Source organism: Molossus molossus, unplaced genomic scaffold (genome assembly GCF_014108415.1).
Source record: "Molossus molossus isolate mMolMol1 unplaced genomic scaffold, mMolMol1.p scaffold_m16_p_2, whole genome shotgun sequence".
Taxonomy (NCBI): Eukaryota; Metazoa; Chordata; class Mammalia; order Chiroptera; family Molossidae; genus Molossus; species Molossus molossus.
Window position 1 is genome coordinate 97383192 of NW_023425355.1, and position 21854 is coordinate 97405045.

At 37.9% G+C, this 21854-nt stretch overlaps 1 protein-coding gene and 1 pseudogene across 1 annotated transcript in view; one reads left to right on the forward strand and one right to left on the reverse strand.

Annotated features, from left to right (window-relative positions):
- Positions 1–21854, forward strand: part of WNK3 (WNK lysine deficient protein kinase 3) — a 104630-nt gene that overhangs the window by 30580 nt on the left and 52196 nt on the right. Inside the window, 2 exon segments of the mRNA XM_036271444.1 lie at positions 1214–1416; positions 1513–1650. Of these exon segments, the coding sequence (XP_036127337.1) occupies positions 1214–1416; positions 1513–1650 (341 nt within the window).
- LOC118636695 lies at positions 12439–12523 on the reverse strand (annotated as a pseudogene).

Consider the following 21854-nt stretch of genomic DNA (forward strand, 5'->3'; position numbering starts at 1 on the left):
AATTTTCTAGACTCTTTCTTTGTTACCAATGTTCCTCCTTTTTCCCCCATTGACATCCTCCTCCCCGTTTTCCCCACACACACAGTATTGTTGTCTGTCTCCATTGGTTATGCATGTATGCATATACGTTCTTTGGTTTCTCTCTTCCCACCCTCCCATGCCCCCACCCTCTGCGGTTTATCAGTCTGTTCCCTACTTTCATGTCTCTGGGTCTATTTTCTTCATCAGCTTATTTTGTTCATTATATTCTACAAATAAGTGAGATCATGTGATACTTGTCTTTTTCTGATTGGCTTATTTCACTTAGCATAATACTTTCCAGGTCCCTCCATGTGGTGTCAAAGGGTAATAGATCTTTCTTCCTTACAGCTGCATAGTATTCTATTGTATATATGTGCAACAGCTTTTTTATCCACTCATCTACTGATGGGCACTTGGGCTGTTTCCAGATCTTAGCTATTGTAAATAGTGCTGCTACAAACATGGGGGTACATATATTCTTTCTGATTGTTGTTTCAGGCTTCTTAGGGTATATTCCTAGAAGTGTGATCACTGGGTCAAATGGAAGTTCACTTTTTAATTTTTTGAGGTAACACCATATTGTTTTCCATAGTGGCTATACCAGTCTGTATTCCCACCAGCAGTGTACTAGAGTCCCCTTTTCTCCACACCCTTGCCAGCACTTGTTGTTTGAGCATTTTCTAGACTTTAAGACCCTTCCTTTGTATTTTGGACTTAAGTATAAAACTAACAAATTTCCTCTAATTTTTCTATTGTAATGCATTCTCTTCTCTAGAAGGACACAGTATTTTCATAGTAATGACTAATTGCTGTGCAAAGACAGTATTATTCTCTAGCCAAGTTCTAGGAGAATGAGAAAAAATATGGTATTTAGATTTTACTGAAATCCTAAGGACAAGTATAGATTAGTTAGGGATATATGTGAAATGGCCAAGCAAATGGAGTTGACTTTTATGTGATTCCTTGTTTTAGTTTTTGCTAAGAAAATTTGTTATACTACCGTGTCAGCATAGAGTTTACATTGATAGTTTTTTTGTTGTTGTTAATTCTTCTTTGTACATATTTTATTTGAAGATGTCGCAGGTTGTCAGTGTGAAAAAAAAAACTAAAGAAACACTTACCATTTCTATGCCATTTGGACCTGGTGCTTCAAGTTTTCACTTCTACCTGTTGCTTATTTTCTTTGTCATAGGTGACAATTTGTCTGAGGCAGGAGCTGGATCAGTTATACACTCAGATACAAGTCAGCCCAGTACAGCCTATTCCTCAGACAAGATGATGGGCTCTCAAATGGTTTCTAACATCCCACAGGCTGAAATAAATGTTCCAGGGAAAATTTATCCACCCCAACAGCTAGTAGGACATTATCAGCAGATTTCAGGGGTGAGATGAACTGTTATATTTTTAAATATATAATCAATATATTTACTGTAAATGGGAGGGTTTGTCTTTAATCTTTTTTTCTTTCTTATTTAACTGTTACAGAAGCAGCTAAAGTTGACTCAGCCCCAAATTTTGCCTTTGGCTCAAGGTCAGTCTACTGTTTTGCCTATACATGTCCTTGGACCTCCAGTTGTCTCACAACCCCTGGAGTCTCCAGTAACTGTCCAGAAGGTCTCACAGATAAAGGTAATATACATTTTAAAGGCTCTGTTCAGTTAAACATATCTAACACTACCTAGATTTTCTGACAGGCATAGGCTATCTCTTTCATAAATTCATCCTAGTTTATATAAAAGTCACTGAAAGCTAAAAGTTTCTACTTTCCTTCACCTAAGACACTCTTCTTGAGAATGTACTTAAACTATCATTGTGTAACTAGAGTCTTGAGACACTGCTTGTATAATTGGAAAAGAATCTGTGAACTCTGTATATTGATAAAAATGTATATAGGACTTGGATCACTTTCCCTTGGTAATGATGGTTTGTTCTTTGTATTGGATTTCTCCAGCCTGGTTTGAATGTGGTTGAAGGATGTCTTTTCTTTTATAGATTAAAAATAGTGTTCTTAATAGCCTTTTATGATTTTTAGCACTTTCATCTAAATTTTTTACTTTTTTGATTCATGTTTTTTTCTGTAGAAGTAAGTGTTTAGACTCTCAAAATTAGCATTATTCATTTCTGGCAATGAGTAAACAGTCTTCGTGAGAGTTCACATATCAAGACTATATCCTGCTTCCCTAGGTTATGGGCCCTGGACAGTTGGTTGGGCTTTCCATCACTTCATTTTCTTTCCTCAACTTCACCATCCCCTGCATGTGCCTTATATTTTGGGGAATGAGATGATCTGAGCTCCTAACCAGTATATGATTACGTTAGCAGCTGGTTCATCTGTTTCTTCTGAGAGATTCATATATAGTCTGTCACAGTTCATCAGTAAACTTTTAATGACTAACATCTCTGGGGCTGTAAAATAAAATTTTAAAAATAAAGTATGGTCCTTGCCCTCAAGGAGCTCATAGTCTTGTAGGGGAGAGCATACATGTACTTGACAAATTCCTGATGCATTTAAAGTCTGCCAGGGGTACACTTACTCTGATAGAGTTGGCAGTGCCTAGTATTTGGCTAGTGTTTGTAGGTTATATGGTACATATTTGTAATTGAGCTCATGCTGTGGTTTGATTTGTCTCTAAGACTATAATGTGAAGCCTGCTTAGTGGATCTTTAAATTAACCTAGGGTCAACCACTTAAGTATATAGGTATGTGTTTTAAAATATATTTCCAAAATTTTTTAAAAGTTCTAAAATTATTATAACAGTGTTATTTACCTATTTAAAAATAAAGCTCATAAAGCTATAAAGAAGACAGTAAAAATCACCTATCCCTGCAGCTAGAGACTATTTATTTTTTATATTTTAGGGGTAGAGCCTCTAGATTTATCATTTTCTATGTATACATACATAATTTTGTTAATTACATACATACCATTCTGCAGCCTGCCCTTTTTACCTAATATATAGAAGCCACATAAGGAAGCACTTTGACCATTGGGATATTTTTATTAGTGTAGTGGTTGAAGTTCTAGAAATTATTGTAGCTAACCTATATTTATTCAGCCAACTCTCTCTTCTCCCCTTGAGAAAGCTACTATGTTCATTTTAGCTATGATATTTAAATCCTTTTGAGCCTTTTCTTGGAATTTCTACCATGTAGTGTCAGATTCAGTTACTCTGAATCTCAGCTAGGTTTATTTTTTTTTCTTTTATTGATTTTTTTTTTTTAACAGATAGAGTGGGAGGGAGAGAGAGAGAGAGAGAAACATCGACGTGAAAGGGACACATCGAGTGGCTGCCACCCGCACGACCAACCAGGGCCGGGGACAAACTGCAACCGAAGCACGCGCCCTTAGCGGGAACCGAACCCGGGTCTCTCCGGACCGCAGGCCAACGCTCCAACCGCTGAGCCAAACTATAGAGAGAGGAAGGGAGAGGGAGAGAGATAGAAACATCGATGAGAGAGAACATTGATTGGCCGCCTCCTGCACACCCCACACTGGGGATCGGGCCCACAACCTGGGCATGTACCCTGATCAGGAATGGAACCGGAGACCTCTTGGTGCCTGGGTCAACGCTCAATCACTGAACCACACTGGCCTGGCTCAGCCAGGTTTTGAATGAGTGATGTGGCAATTGCAGTAAATGAGAAATCATGAGCAGTATATTGCTGGGACTGGTCTCAGACCCTTAGTGTATTCAACTAGCTTTTATTCATGGTATTAGGATTTTTATAGGATTACTGTTATACCCAGCACATTTTGGTAACTTGATGAAATTTTTGGAACATAGCATTATTTCCTCTATCTGGGACAGTCCCATTAAAATGGGCTTGTTATATGGATTTATATATTAAATTTTCCTTGTACCAGCACCAGGAACTACAGCTGAGCTTTGGAGCAGATAGACAAACTTCATCACAACCTATAACTTTAGACTTGCCAGTTAGTGGAGTTCCACAACCAGTCATTTCTACAGTTTATCCTCATACATTGCCTGCTTCATATGTTACTTTCCACCATCCAACAGTTGGTCTTCAACTTGAGCCTGGTCCTAGAAATGGGAATCAGGCATTAACCAAATCACCAAATCCAATCAGGCTTCTAGTTTCTTACTGGTTAATCATCCTCAAGCTTTGTCAAATCATTTCTTCTGCTCAATATGTGAGCAGAACACAGAATGCTCTGGTGTAGCATAATTCCCTTCTGGTTCCATTGAAGGCTATTCAGAGGCCCATCAACCTTCACAAAAGATTCACTCAGTATCCCAGCCTTACCCAGTGGCATATCAGGAGTCTGTAACTCCAGGTTCTTCAGTGCCACAAAGTCAGACTATGCATTTGAAGAAGCTTTGTTTCCAAGCATGTATTCAGCAGCAGCCATTAATTTTTCAGCCTAAGATTATGACATCACCACAGAAAAATGTTCAACAGGATTATATTCTGCAAGATTCTGAAGCTCATGCAAGTCAGTGGCGGCCAAAGGGTGGTATTGAAAGTGTGATTTAGCCCCATCTTATTTTGTTCAACACACTGATCCAGGACCATCTACAGAACTTCTATTCTTCCCATTGAAGGTTCCTGAACAGCTGCTCTTTGTGGTACATCCTGAGAACAAGCTTGTTACCCATCACAATCAACTTGCCCAATCCAGGCTCCAGCACTGACAGCCCCCGAGCATCCTCTCGACACTGTATAACTACTGGGATCACAGCCACCTCATTCTATGCAGACTTCTTATCCAGTCCCACCCACTGGTATAGCCCTCTTATTGAGCTCCAGCCCAAGGGCAGCCTGCTTATCCAATCCAACCTCTGGTTCAGTCACCTTTTCCAGACCAGGCAGAATATTGGATTCAAGTAGCTTACCCTGTGCAACCTATGGACCAGCCCGTTTACCAGGCACTGTCTCTTGAGCATGCCTCTTATTCAGGACAAACTGTTTACACTATTCAGACAGCTGAACAGGCAACCTTCATAACCTGGCACATATACACTGTAAACCTGTCTAATAGCAAGAAAGTACATATTACAAACTGCAGATCAGAAGTTATACTCAGTACCACCTTATGTAGCACAGATCTGAACAAGCCTATTTAACACAACTTCAAGATAATAACTCTTCAACAAAAGACATATTTAACATCAACCTTAGATACCCAGACACATTGTACTGAGCCTTTAATTAATGTCCAGCATTTAGAAGCTCCATCCCAAGTAGATGTCAATTTTGGACACCAGCAGCTGAAAGCCCAGTAACTAGCATTGCAGCTCAGAGGGCTGTGGATGGACAGTTTCAACACCCTGCGCAGATGTCCTTCATCACCAGGCTTCCTCACAGGCCTAGATCCAGCCCCGTACTTCTCTACTGCACAGCTTTCTGAGTCACATCTAACACCAAGCCAGGTTTCTCACTCAGCTTTCATTCAGCATCAGCAGATAATTCATTCATCTCATAGACAAACAGAAAAGCCATCAGTCGTCTCCTCAAGGAGGTCACGTAAATCAACAGCATTCTCTGCTTAGCCAGTGTGCTGTTTTCCTGCAGCAGGTACCTCATGCACAGGCACCTAACCAAGTTCAGCCATTACCAGGTATTCCAAAGGCCATTACAAATATGGTCTAGGTTATACCTTCTTTGCCAGGACAGTTGCAACCAGCAGCAATGCAGTAATATATAAGACAACCTTTAGAGCAGCCTCAAATGCTTCAGGTATTAGACAGCAGTCAAACTGTTCCTCTACAGAAAAACCTAGCACAGCACCAGCCAGCATGTATTCAGCACCATTCTCCTGTCCAGCCACAGTGGCAGCCATATTCTAGCTTAGCACTTGTTTTTGGGTCATCAGAAACACAATTATAACAGCAGACCCTCTATCAAAGTGCTGAGATAGCCCTTCCAAATCCACTGTCTCCGTACCGCAGGCCGACGCTCTAACCGCTGAGCCAAACCAGCCAGGGCCAAATCCACTGTCTTCTTCTGTTTACATATCAACACTTAGGACCCCAGTACAGGCTTCCACCACCTTTCAGAGCATTTCTGTGTTACAGACACAGCAGCATTTGCAAAGCCAAGAAATTCCAAAGGTAAATCCTCCTGGGGGAAGATTGTGGATGGTTGTAATTTTTCTGTAATGCTCAAGGGTCAGGGAGATGGTGAGCTATAGTAGAAATGGCTCTGAACTGGGACTCACAGTCTCTCTTTCTGGCTCTTTTCCTTACTTACTGGGTGGCCTTGATCCAGTTATCTTCGGTTATCCTTACCTATAAAGTAATGGGATTATGCCCGATCATGATGACAAAAATATTTGAGCACCTACTTGAGATATGTCAGTGAATAAAAAACAAAAATGCACCCTGGCCAGTTTGGCTCAGCGGTTGGAGTGTTGGCCTGCGGACCAGAGAGTCCTGGGTTTGGTTCCTGCTAGGGGCACGTACCAAAACAAACAAACAAACAAACAAAAAAATGCTTTCTGTCACTGAGTTTTGTTGCCTAATTGAGGGGAGACTCAATAATCATAATAAAAAGTAAAATATATAGTACAAGGAGATCGGGGGACATGTAGAGCAGGGTAAGAAGAAAAGTGGGTTGTAATTTTCAGTAAGGTGTCAGTCAGGGTAGGCTTCATTTGAACAAACACCTGAAGGAGGTGAGGGAGTTCACAGTGCTCATTCCAGGCAGAGGGAATAACCAGTGGAAAGGCCCTGAGGGAGGAGTGTGTCTGGCATGTTTGAAGAATAGCAAGGAGGCCGGTGTAGTTGTTAGTCCTAAAATATTAGGAGCCTATCTTATTGTTCTCCTTTTATAATAAAATATTTACCTTTGTGAAATGATACTAATGATCACTATTGAGTGATTCCTAGGTGCCAAATACTGTTTTCTAACAGCTTGACATATGTTATCTTTACAACAACCCTATGAATAGTAGCTGTCATTACCCCCATTTTACAGGTAAGGAAACTGAGGTTCCGAGAGGTTGTTACTTTCTCAATGTAATACAGAAGGGCCAGAATTTGAACCCAGATTACCTGGCTGCAGAGGCTGTGCCCTTAATCATTACACCATTCCACTTCTTTGTAGGATAGCTATCTTCTCCACTAGAATTGGAGAAAAGGGTATGCTGACTTCAGTGAGATTTATTTAATTCAGGATTAATTGAAATAAAGGAAGTAACTGAGAATCCAGTATATTATTTTCTTACTCTTCTGTTCTCCTTTACATATCTCTAAAATCCCTGAATTTACTGAATTTGGCTAATAAAATGCTTGGAAGTTCTTAGATTAAAGGTATGCTGTACTGTACGAGTTTTCTAATTATGATATATTACTGTTTTAAAGAGCTATTATCTCAAGTATTGTGTGGTTTATAAAATTCTCTTTATCAAGGGCATAAATAGTGATTTTTCAACCTTTTTTATCATGGCACACATGAACTACTTACTAAAATTCTGCAGCACACCAAAAAATATATTTTTTGCCGATCTGAAAAAAATAGGCATAGCCCTGGCCGGTTTGGCTCAGCGGTTAGAGCGTTGGCCTGCGGTCCAGAGAGACCCAGGTTTGGTTCCCGCTAAGGGCATGTACCTCGGTTGCAGTTTGTCCCCGGCCCTGGTTGGTCATGCGGGTGGCAGCCACTCGATGTGTCCCTTTCACATTGATGTTTCTCTCTCTCTCTTCCTCCCACTCTATCTGAACAAAAAATGGAAAAAATGTCCTCAAGTGAGGATAAAAAATAAATAAAATAAAATAAATTTAAAAAATAGGCATAATTTTGATTTAATAACACTGGATGAGTGTTGTTGTGTTAGCTGTTGACATTTTTTTTTTTTTTTTTTTTTTTTGCAATCTAAGGGAAAAGAGGTCAGTGCCCCTGACTAAATAATCAGGTATTGCATGTTTTAAAAATTCTTGCGGCAGGCCACACCAGTTGAAAATCGTTGGCATAAATTATAATGAATTCCTCTGTGTGTGTGTCCTGACTCCTAACAGGAATGATCAAGGATTAACATAGATCTTTGCAGCTGAAGTTTCTTTAGACAAAGCATGCTATTTGGGGATTTATTTATTTAGAATAGAATTATTCACAAAAGTATTTTGGTTTGGAATATTTGTTTCTGTGGCCATGTGTTGTATACTTCCCTTACTTAATTAAAAGAATTTCCCCAAAATTTTATTAAGAAAATTTCAAAGATACAGAAAAATAGAAAAAATTGTAAAGTGAATACCCATATATATACCAACTAGATTCTACAGGTAGCTTTTGCTATATTTGCTCTATCTATCCCTTTATGCATTTATCAATTCATCTTATTTTTCTGATACATTTTGAATTAAAGTTGCTAACCTCAGTCTACTTCATCCAGAAATACTTCACCATGCATGTCATTGACTAGAACTCAGTATTTGTTTATACTTTTCTATTTTACCTTTATGTGCAGTAAGATGTACAGAATATAATTCAGTGAGTTTTGACAAGTGCTTACACCTGTATAACCTAAGCCATTATCAAAATATAGAACAGATGTTGGCAAATCTTTTCTATAAAGATCTAGATAGTAACTATTTTTAGTTTGTGAGCTATCAAGTCTCTGTTGCAACAACTCAACTTATTGCATGCATGAAAACAGTCATAGACTAATGTAAAATAATGGGCATGGCTGTGTTCCAATATAACTTTATTCACAAAAACAGGTGGTGCACCAGATTTGGCCTGCAGGCTGTATGTAGCTTGCCCACCCAATATAGAATACTACCATTATTGCAGAAAGTTCCCTCGTGCCTCTTCCCAGTCAGTCCCCATCACATTCCCCTAGAGTCCACCACTGTTGATTTTTTTCACCATAGAATAGCCTGTTTCTAAACCTTCATATAAATTGAATCATATAATATGTACTCTTGTGTAAGGCTTCTGTCATTTGACATGTTTTTTAGATTGATCTATGCTGTGTATATCAGTAGTTTGTTCTTTTTATTTTTTTACTGCAGAGTAATATTTCATTGTATGAATACACCAAATTTATTCATCCATTTTGCTATTCATGAACATTCTTGTATAAATCTTTTTTTGTTAACATATGTTTTAATTTCTCCTGGATAATACCTAGGAGTAGACTCCCTGGGTCTTAGGATAGGTGTTTAACTTTTTTTTTATTTCTTTTTTCTTTAATGATTTTAGAGGGAGAGGGAGAGAGATAGAAACATCCATGAGAGAGAGCATCGATTGGCTGCCTCCTGCATGCCCCCCACTGGGGATCAGACCCACAAACTGGGCATGTGCCCTGACCAGGAATTGAACAGGTGACCTCTTGGTGCATGGGTCAGTGCTCAACCACTGAGCCACACTGGCCAAGGTAGGTGTTTAACTTTTAAAGAAATTGCCAGTTTTCTGAATTGGCTGTACCATTTTGCATTAATCAGCCATATATGAGAGTTTCACACCCTCACCGACATTAATTTTAGCTTTGCTGGTGGTTATGTAGTGGTATCTCATTGTGGTTTTAATTTGCATTTCCCTGATGACTGTGATGCTGAGCACTTTTTCATGTAATTATTGGCCTTTGAATGTCTTTCTTTGTGAAGTATTCAGGACATTTGCCCATTTTATTTTGCTTGTTATTCTTTGCCTTACTATTATTGACTTATAGGAATTCTTATATATTCTGGATGATGCTAGTCCTTTGTCAGACATATACTTTGGAAATATATTCTCCAGTTTGTGGGTTGCTCATTCATTTTTGTAATGGTTTCATTTGATGAGACAAAGTATTTAATCTTGGTGAAGTCTAATTCATCAAAATTTTCTGTTGTGGTTATTGCTTTCTATGGCTTCAGACACCTTTGCCTACACCCATATTACAAAGATACTCTCTTATTTTATGGTTTTGGGTTTTATGTTCAGGTCTGTAGTCCATTTTGAATTAACTTTTAGGAATGGTGTGAAGTAAGGGATCAAATTTCTTTTTTTTTCTCCCAATGAACCTCCCATTGTTCAGGCTCTATTTGTTGAAAAGATTTCCTTTTCCCATCGGATTGTTTTGGCAACTTTGCCAACAGTAAAATAACCATATAAATGTGAATCTGACCCTGGCAGGTTTGGCTAACTGGTTGGAGCATCAGCCCATGGACCAAAGGGTTGTGGGTTCGATTCCAGTCAAGGGCAGGTACTTCCATTGCAGTTTGGTCCCTGGCCCTGGTTGGGGTTGTGTGGGAGGCAACCAATCAATATGTCTCTCTCACATTGATGTTTCCCTCTCTCTCTCCCTTCCCTCCCTCTCACTCTATCCGAATATAAATGGGGAAAAAATATCCTTAGGTGAGGATTAAAAAAAAAAAGTGAATCTCACCCTGCCGGTGTGGCTCAGTGGATTGCGCTTCCTCCTGTAGATTGAGTGGTCCTGGTTCGATTCCTGGTCAGGGCACATGCCTGGGTTTCGGGCATAATCCCCAGTAGGGGGCATGCAGGAGACAGCCAATCAATGTTTCTCTTTCACATCGATGTTTCTATTTCTCTCTCCCTTCCTCTCTCTTAAAAAAAATATATATATGAATCTGTTTCTGTGCTGTATATCCTGTTGCATTGATCTATTTCTCCATCCATAAGCCAGTACCACAATATCTTGATTACTATAAGTTTATAGTTGTCTTGAGGTTAAGTAGTACAAATCTTTCTACTTTATTATGCTTTTTCAAGATTTCTTTGGATATTTTTTTAAACTTTGTTTTTCTTTATTGATATTAGAGAAAGAGAGAGGAAGGGAGGAGAGAGAGATAGAAACATCAGTGAGAGAGAACATCGATTGGCTGCCTCCTGCATGCTCCCCACTGGGGATTGGGCCCACAACCTGGGCATGTGCCCTGACCAGGAATTGAACCAGTGACCTCTTGGTGCATGGATCGACGCTCAACCACTGAGCCACACCAGCCTGGCAACATTTCTTTGGATATTTTAGGTCCTTTGCACTTCCACATAAATCTTAGTATCAGATGGACAATTTCTATAAAAACAAAATGTCTGGTGGAACTTTAATAAGGATTACATAAAAATTTTATGGTTTTTCATTTATGATCTATGTGACCTATATTATTTTGTAATTTTCTTATAAAATGTGAGGGTTTTTCTTTCCTTTTTCTTTTGCCTGTTCTTGTGCCATGACATTTGTTGAAAAGACTATCTTTCTGTTGAGTTCTTTTTTATACCTTTGTCAAATATCGGTTGGGCATATTTATATGAGTTTTTTTCTGGGCTCTTTATTTTGTTTAATTTATTTGTGTCTATCCTTCTGATAACTGTAGTTATATAAAAAGTCTTAACATTGGTGAAGTGATTCCTCCCTCTTCTTTTTTTTAAAACATTACTTTAGCTATTCTAGAACTTCTGTCTTTCCATATAAATTTTAGTATGAGCTTGCCTACAACAAATCTTGCTGGGATTTTGATAGAAATTGGGTTAACCCTATATATAAAGTGGGGAGAATGGATATCTTTACTATGTTTAGTTTTCCAGTACACGAACATCATATGTCTCTCCATTTATTTAGGTCTATTTTGATTGCTTTTATTAGCTAAGTTTATCCCTAAGTATTTAATTTTCTTCAGAGGGATTGTCGAATGGTATTTTTAAAATTTTGGTTTCCACATGTTCATTGTTAGTACATAGAAATGCAATTGATTTGTGTGTGTATTTGTGTATCTTGTATCATATGACCTTGCTGAGCTTATTAGTTTTAGGAAGGTTTTTTTAATAGAATTCTTGAGACTTTTTTATGTAGACAATCATGTAATCTCCAAAGTAGAAACAATTTAATCTCTTTCTAAACTGCATGCCATTTAGTTCTTACTTTCTCCTTTTATTGTGCTGGCTAGAATTTTGAATACTGTGTAGAATAACGGTGCTAAGAATGAATATGCTTACTTTGTTCTCAGACTTAGGAGAAAGCATTAAGTCTTTCATCATTAGGTAAAGATTTTTCATACATGCTCTTTATCAAGTTGAGGTGGTAACCCGCTATTCCTGACTCCTGGAAAAATACCTTTTCTGCATTAATTAATATGATCATATGATTTTTATTTTACCTATTGAAAAGTGGATTACACTGATTAATTTTGAATGTTCAAACACACTTGCATCCTTGGAATAAACCCATTTGGTCATAATTCTTTGTATACATTGGTGGATTCAGTTTACTAATATTTTGTGGAGAATTGTTTGAATGTTAAGTTCATGAGAAATATTAGTTGGTAGCTCAGTTCTTCTGTATCTTTGCTAATTTTGTTTCTAGAGGTTCAACCAGTTCTTGAGAGTAGGGTTGATGCTCCTAACTATAATTGAGGATTTATGTATTTCTCCTTTTAGGTCAGTTGTTTTTTTCCCATTTGTTTGAAGGTCTCTTGTTTGGTGCATCTACATTTAGGATGCTGTGTCTTCTAGGTTGATTGATTTTTTTTTTTCTGTTAGCAATAATTGTGCCTTGGATAAACCTCATTGGCTACGATACTGCCACTGCGCAAAGCTTGGATTGATCTTCTTTTCATTATATTATGTCCCTCTTCATCCCTAGTAATTTTTTTTTCTCTGAAGTCTACATTATCTGATATTACAGATCTACTCTTGCTTTCTTTTGATTAATGTCAGCATATCTTTTTCTATCCTTCTACTTTCAACTTATTTATCTTGTTGTGTTTGAAGTGAGTTTCTTTTTTTTTTTATCCTCACCCGAGGACATTTTTCCATTTTTTGTTCAAATAGAGTGGGAGGGGGGAAGAGAGAGAAACATCGACGTGAAAGGGACACATCGAGTGGTTGCCACCCGCACGACCCAACCAGGGCCAGGGACAAACTGCAACCGAGGTACGTGCCCTTAGCGGGAACCGAACCCAGGTCTCTCTGGACCGCAGGCCGACGCTCTAACCGCTGAGCCAAACCGGCCAGGGCTGAAGTGAGTTTCTTATTAAAAACATATAGTTGGATTTTTATCCACTTTGCCAATGTCTCCCTTTTAATTGGTGTATTTAGACCATTTACATTTACAGTAATTATTGATATCTTAAGACTAAGTCTGCCATTTTAGTGTTTGCTTTTTGTTTCTTCCCTGTGTTTATCTTTCCTCTTTTTTCCCTTTTCTTGCCTTCCTGTAAGCTACTCTCAAGTATTCTTGGTATTCCTTCTTGTTATATTTATACTGTTTTGAGTATATTGTGCTGTATAGTCTATTAGTGGTTGCTCTAAGTATAACTTATCACATTCTACTGGTATGGACATTTTACCACTTCAAGTTAAGTATTGAAACCTTACTTCCATCTAGAGCCCTTTACCCTTCCCACTTTTTAAATATAATTGTCTCAAGTATTTCCTTAGCATATGTTATGCACCACTATAGTTGTTGTTATAAATTTTGCCTTAACCATTAAATATGATTTAAGAAACTGACAAGGAAAATAATATACATTTAACCTTATTTTTTACCCATTGCATTGTTGTTGTTGTTTTCCTTTCTGTAATTCCAAGCTTCCTTCTGTTATTTTGTCTTATTCTTGGAAAGCCTCCTTCAATCATTCTTTTCTTGTTGTTAATCTTCACCTGAGGATATTTTTCCATTGATCTTTAGATAGAGTGGAAGGGAGGGAGGGGAGAGAGAGAGGGAGAGAGAGAAACATAGATGTGAGAGAGACACATCAATTGGTTGCCTCCCACAGGACCCTGACCAGGGCTGGGGATTGAACCTGCAACTCACATATGTGCCCTTGACTGTGAATTGAACCCGAGACCCTTTGGTCCGCAGGCCAACGCTCTAACTGCTGAGCCAAACTGGCCAAGGCCTTCAGTCATTCTTTAAGGATAAATTTGATAGCAACAAATTCTTCTAGTTTACTTATGTCTGAGTATATCTTTTTTCTCCGTTGTTTCTGAATAGATATTTTGCTGGATACAAAATTCATGGTTAATAGTTCTTTTCTTTCTGAACTTGAAAAATGTTTTGCCACTTCCTTCTGGCCTCTATGTTTTCAGATAAGAAGTTTGTTGTCATTCAAATTTGTGTTCTATCAGTGCTGTGTTGTTACTTCCTAGTTGCTGTTAAAATGTGGTTTTCACAAGTTTAATTAAGATGTATCTTGGCAAGGATTTCTTTGGATTTATCCTGTTTGATATTTGCTCAGCTTTATGCATCTGTATTTTATGTCTTTAGCCAAATTTGGGGAGTTTTCAGCCATTATTTCTTTGAATACTTTTTCTACTCTACATTATTTCTTGTCTCCTTCCAAGGCTTCAATTATATGAATTTCCCATCTCTTTGTGTTATTCCCAAGTTCAACAGGCCCTGTTCATTTTCTTTCAGTGCTTTCTTTCTGTTGTTCAAACTGAGTAAAAAAATATTAATTTGTCCTCAAGTTCACTGATTATACTTTCTGTCATTCTTAGTCTACTATTTAGCTCACCCAGTTAGTTTTTAATTTAAGTTACATTTTTCAGTTCAATCATTCCTATATGGTTTTTTTTATAAGTTCAGTTTTTCCCGAGGTTTTCTATATTTCATTTGTTTCCAAATAAATTATAATTACTCATTTGAGTCTCTTTTTCTGATAGTTGCTTTTCAGATCATTCCAACATCTGAATTATCTTGGCATTGATGTGAGTTGATTTTCTTTCCTCATTTGTGTTGTAATTTTTTTCTTGTTTTTCATATGACAAGTGCCTTTTTCTTGTACTGTGAACATTTTAGATACAATGGTTAGCGACTTTTGATCATATTTAAATCTATTTTAGCAGACACTTGCCCTGTTAACTTTAGCCTGTACATTCTGTCCTACTCTGTGGGCTATAGTTCCTAAGTTAATTTAGTTTTCAGAGCTTTTGTAATGCTATTCTGGTCAGCTCTGTCTTCTGGCTTTGGCTGAGCACTCTCTGGATCCTATTGGTGCTACATGCAGGAGTGGAGATGCTCCTCTGGGCTTTCAAGTGTTAGATATGGGGAGTGAGGATTCCTGAACCCGCAGGATAGAGAGCGTTGCTCTTGGCCTGTTTTCTGACCATCCGATGCTGGTACCCTTCATACTTGATTTCTACTGATACCACTGGTGCATGGAAGTATTTACCTGGCCACCATCTACTGCAGGGTAGAAGGCCGGTAGTTGTGGGGTCTGCATGGCTCTCTACTACTGACTAGAGGTGTAGAACATAATGCCCTGAGTTGCCTTCTGCTGTTGGGTGAAGGGTCAGGAGATGCCTGGCCTGGGCTTTTCTCTGCTGCATGGTGAAGCACCGGGGGCTTCCTAGATCTAGAAGGCTCTATACTACCAGACTCCATCCTTTTTTTCTTCAGTCTTATGAGAATATGGGTTTTATTCTGATTTTGAGCTTCTAGAGGGCTTGCCCTCAGGGGAAGAGCCTAAAAATGGCAAATTTATCCATCCACTGTCCTTCCTTTCTTCCAAGTGGCGCCTTTCTATCAGTTTCCACCTGCTTGTGGTTGCTCTCTTATGCCTTCAGGCAGTTTTAAAATATTTATCCAGCACCTTTTGTTGTTATCTACAGGGGATTGGTCTGATGGGATCCTTACAGAAGTAGAATCTCTTTCCTAATTTTTGTTGCTGCAAAATATCCTGGACTTAATTGAGGTAACCACTATATGCCCATCAATAAACCCTAAAGAGTTAATGACAAAAGAATGAAATGAATTTTTGGTGTTTGGTTTGTTTGTTTTTGTTTTCTGCCTAGGCAAAGGGGAGAGGGCTCCTCTCTCGGTCAAATAGAAAACTATGCTTATATTTTTGTGCCTGTGTCCCCAATAAAACTGAAAATTCTTTGCAGCGAGATCTGTACCTGATTTGTCTCTATTCCTAGCACCTAGCACAGTGTTTGATACAAATAGTTGCTCGTTAACATGTTTGTTGAATAAATTAATAAATAAGAATGGCTGTAGACATTGCTATCAGCCTGCAGTCAATGAGAGAACGATTCTTTGTTTATGTTTATTTATTTATTTTTTCTTCACCAGAGGATGTTTTTCCATTTTTGTTCAGATAGAGTGGGAGGGAGGGAGGGAGGGAGGGAGAGAGAGGGAGGGAGAGAGAAACACTGACATGAGAGGGGCACATCGAGTGATTGTCTTCTGCACTACCCCAATCAAGGCCTGGGACAAGTTGCAAACGAGGTACGTGCCCTTCACCGGAATCGAACGCAAGACTCATTGGTCCACGGGCTGATGTTCTAACCGCTGAGCCAAACCAGCCAGGGCAATGTTTATCATTCTTGCTGCCAAATCAGGACTTCTAAATTGATATTGAACTTGTATTGGTGGACAACCTAACATCTGTCCTTATTTCTCCATTTTATTTCCCCATATAGAAATGGACTAGGGCACATAAGAGACAAAGCAAATCATGAGTTCAGATGTATCAATCATGGTTTTGATGGTTTTGTCCAATAATATGGAAAACCACTTATTCTGATTTTTATCTACCACTAAGGTCAGCATTTTTTACCTCGTATTCTGTGATGTGTTAGTATTAGTGCATTAGTACTTTTGGTGGTTGAGATTGGTTTCTTTTCAGTTGACACTGTGGTCTAATCAAACATTTGTTTGGATGGTTTTATTTTAAGCCTCTGGAGAGAAATACTAAACCTCAGCGTTTTTCTATGCAATTTTATTCCTTCTCGGTACAGTGTTTGAATATCACTTTGATTCTTTACCATAATATTTGCATTATTTAAAAAAATCTTTTTCTAATTACTTTAATTACATAGGTGATATGCCAATATATACTCCTGGTAAAAATTTAAAACTATGTAGATAAGTCTCATTTAACCCCTTCCTTTCCTATGTCCTTGTCTCTTCTGTTATCAGTTTGGTGTGTGTCCTTCCAGATTTTTTTCAGTGTAGTTACACACATAGATATGTATTCTTAGACCATATAGTACTGTTTCTGGTTTGGTGTTTGTCTTTAAGCACATAAAAGAGACACTACCGTATGTGTCACTTTGTATTTTTTATTCGATTATGTGTCCTGGAAAAATGTCTCTGTTATTACATAGAGATAAACTTGATTTTATCTAATTGCTTTATAGTATTCATTTGTAAGATCACACTGCATTTTATTTATCTATCCCTCCTACTGATGGGCATTTTGGCTATTTCCAATGTTTCACTATTTAAGCTAATGTTACAATAGTAGATCATGGTAGATGATACATTGGGGCAAAATTACTGGACTATAGGTTCTATACATTATTTATTTATTTTCATTTTAAAATGTTTTTATTGATTTTTTAGAGAGCGAGGAAGGGAGAGAGAGATAGAAACATTGATGTGAGAGAGATACATCGACCAGCCGCCTCCCACACACTCCCCCCCACCAGGGATCAAGCCCACAACCCGGGCATGTGCCCTAACCTGGAATCAAACCAGGATCTCCCAGTCCAGGGGACAACGCTCCATCCACCAAGCCACACTGGCCTGGCTGCACATTTTTTATTTTAATACATATTACCAAATTGCTTTTCCAAGACACTAAACCAGTTTAAATTTTCATCAGCCAGTAGTATACTCTTATTGTCAATATTTGATAATTCAGATATTTTTTGATAGGCTGATGAGCAGACAATAATATTTTATTTTAATTTGCATTTCCTAATTACTAGAGATGATGAGCATGGCTTCATATATTTATTTTTAACTTTTTGTTTTGAAATGATCTTAGACTTATATAGAGGTTGACAAAATAGTATAGAGAGTTCCTGTGTACCCTTCACTCAGCTTTCCCCATTATGGATACATAACCATAGCACAGTAATCAAAACCAGGAAAATGACAATGGTACAATACTATTAACAAAACTGCAAACCTTATTTGGCTTTCACCAGTTTTCACATGCATTCACTTATTTTGTGTGTCTGTATTTCTATGAATTTATTTTATGCATAGATTAAAAAAATTTTTTCTTTATTGATGTTAGAGAGAGAGAGGAGAGAGAAAGAGGAAGGGAGAGGGAGATAGAAACATCAATGACAGAGAACATCAATTGGCCGCCTCCTGCATGCCCCTTACTGGGGATAGTACCCACAACCTAGGCATGTGCCCTGACCAGGAATCAAACCGGCGACCTCTTGGTGTGCATGGGTTGACACTCAATCACTGAACCACACCAGCTGGGCTATTTCATGTATAGATTTATATAATAATCACCACAATCAGGATACAGGACAGTTCAATCACCACCAAAACTCCTTTGAACATTTATAATCACACAACCCCACCTCTAACCCCTGGCAATCGCCCATCTGTTCTCCATCACAATAATTGTGTCCTTTCAAGAGCGTTATATAAATGAAATCATACAACATGTAGTAACCTTTTGAGATTAACTTGAAATCCATTCAAGTTGTTATGTTTATCAGTAGCTGCTTACTTTTTATTTCCCTCACCCAAGGATATTTTTCTGTTTATCTTCAGATAGAGTGGGAGGGAGGGAGAGAGAAAAACATTGATCTGAGAGGGACTGGTTGCCTCCCACACGACCCTTACCGGGGCCAGGGATGAACTGCAACCAAGGTATGTGCCCTTGACTGAAATTGAACCCACGACTTTGGTCCGATGGCCGACGCTCTAACCACTGATCCAAACTGGCCAGGGCTTTTTTACTTTATTTTTATTGTTGGCACTATTACAAATGTTTCCATCACCCCCTACACACACACACTTTGCCCATCTCCACTAGTTACTTACTTTTTTTTTGTTTAATTAATTTTCTTTTATTGATTTTAGAGAGAGGAAGGGAGAGGGAGAGAGATAGAAACATCAATGAGAGAGAACATCGATTGGCCGCCTCCTGCATGCCTTCCACTGAGGATCTGGCCCACAACCGGGGCATGTGTCCTGACCAGGAATCCAATTGGTGACCTCTTAGTGCATGAGTCGACGCTCAACCACTGAGCCAGACTGGCCAGACATTAGTTCCTTACTTTTGATTGTTGAATATTATTCTGTTTTATGGTTGTACTGTACTTTTACTTCTTCATATGTTTATTGAATATTTGTTTTTATTCTTTGCAAATGCCATTCATATTCTTTATCTATTTGTCTATTGAGGTCTTCCTCTTTTTTCTTTGATTTCTTTATATATTCTGATACTAATCCTTTGTTAAATATATTGCAATTACTTTTTCCCATGTGTCTCTAATTCGCTTATAGTGTCCTTTGTCACACAGAAGTGTTTATTCTTTATAAGATCAAATCTACTCGTCTGTTTTTGTTGTCTTTTGCATCTGGATCTTACATCTTTCTTAAGAAGGATCATGAACATGAAATATTTTTCTGTATTTTTTTCTAATACTTTAAAATATTTTGTCTTTGTTTAGCTTGATATTCCATTTGGATTTTGTGTTTTATGGACTGTGAGGTAGAGATCTAGCTGGTTTTTTTTTTCAAGGTTAATAGACATTTCTCCCAACATATTTATTAAACAGTCTATCATTTCTACAGTGATCTGAAATGCCATCTCTATCATATCTGAAGTTACTATACATTCTTGGGTCATTTTGCAACTGTTTTGTTCCTTTGACCACTATTTTTATACCATTCTCCTCGGTGTTTTAATTACTTTATCTTTATTTATGAGAAATTTGTCTTTGTTTAGCTCTATATGCCATTTGGATTTGTGTGTGTGTGTGTGGACTGTATGAGGTAGAGATCTAGCTCTGTTTTTACAAAGTTAATAGACATTTCTCCCAACATATTTATTAAGCAGTCCATAATTTCCACACTGATCTGAAATGCCATCTCTATCATATCTCAAGTTACTATACATTCTTGGGTCATTTCTCAACTATCTGTTTTGTTCCTTTGACTTTTATCTATTCTTATACCAAGCTCCAGTATTTTAATTACCTTATTTGTATTTATAAGAAATTTAAAATTTTTCCTTTGATTTCATCTTACGTAAAAGTTATTTTTAAGTGATTATTGATTTTGAACTGGATAGATTTTTATTGTTAATTTCTATATTTATAGTATTATTTTTAGCCTATGCTTTCTACTTTTTGGAATTTTTGTGCTCTATTTGCTGAAGATTTATATTTTCTATTCTGGGAGGAGCATTCCAAGTTCTCTGTATATTTATTACATCATGCTTCTTAATTATAATGTTCCACTGCTCAATATCTTTACTTATTTTGTCTGATTGTTCTTTCACTTTCTGAGAAAAAAATATATTAAAGTATTCAACTATCATTGTGGATTTCTCTATTTCTTATTATTGTAGGTCCTTAATGCCTGAATTCTAAAAGTTTCTGGATATTGCCCTGGCCAGTTTAACTCAGCGGTTAGAACATTGGCCCTCAGACTGAAGGGTCTTGGGTTCAATTCCCGGTCAAGGGCACGTACCTGGGTTGGAGGTTTGATCCCTGGTCCTAGTTGGAGTTATGCGAGAGACAACCAATTGATGTGTCTCTCTCACATCAATGTTTCTTTCTCTCTGCCTCCCGCCCTCCCTCCCACTCTATCTAGAAAATCAATGGAAAAATATCCTTAGGTGAGGATTACCCCTGCCCCCCCAAAAAAAAGAAAGAAAGAAAAAGAAACATTTCTGGATACTAAAAGAACTTTCCTATATTTGTTGCCAAATTCATTTGGCAGCAAACTTCACCTAAACTGATGAGGCTAGTTTGATAGTTTCTTTTCTATTTAAAGGCCAGTGTAGCTCTGGCCAATTTCGCTCAGTAGTTAGAGCATGGACCTGCAGACCTGAGGGTTATGGGTTTAGTTTCGGCCAAGGACACCTACCTGGGTTGCAGGTTTGATCCCCAGCCCCTGTTGGGGTCATGTGCGAGGCAACCAATCAGTGTGTGTGTGTGTGTCTCCCTCTCTTCCATGCTCTCTGATGATGATAATAATAATAAAAAGACGGGTGTATTTTTTTATATTAAGGATTACGTCATTGGTATGAGTAGAAACTCTGTAGAACATGACTGAATATTGCTAAAATATTTCACTAACCTGCATTCTTGACTTAAAATATTTATAATAAAATCTTTATAATGTATACAGGGATATCAAGAATAATACAAGGAACATGCATATACCTATCACTTGGCTTAAGGGAAAAAAATTATCAGTGTATTTGTAGTCCCCTGGATACCTGTAATTTTTTTATGCAAGATTTAAAAGTTCATGTAAATGATATCCTAGCATCTGCATTCTTCTGAAAAAAAAATTTTTTAATCAACATTGGTTTATAACCAATGGACATAGACAACAATGCTGGGGTGGGGGGTGGGATGGGGAGGAGGGTTTCTAAGGGGGGAAAAAGGAGAAACATCTGTAACAAAAATAAATTAATAAAAATTGAAAAAAATCAACATTGTTTATGAGATTCATCCATGTTGATGTATGTAGCTCTAGTTCATTTATTTTTCCTTTATCCCATTACTATACAATTGAGTTTGTTCCATTCACTTCTTTTTTTTTTTTATCCTCACCCGAGGATATTTTTCCATTTTTTGTACAGATAGAGTGGGAGGGAGAGAGAGGAAGGGAGAGACAGACAGAAACATCGACGTGAAGGGACACGTCGAGTGGCTGCCACCCACACGACCAACCAGAGCCGGGGACAAACTGCAACCGAAGTACGTGCCCTTAGCAGGAACCGAACCCGGGTCTCTCCGGACCGCAGGCCGACGCTCTAACCGCTGAGCCAAACTGGCCAGGGCCCATTCACTTCTTTATTCCTATGTTCCTGGCTCATTCCTTTGGGATAGAGTATGTATTATTAATTTGATGGTTACTAAATTTTCTAACATGCTTAGTCATTTTTTTGTTGTTGCTTAATACTTAAATGAAGGTCTGATTGGT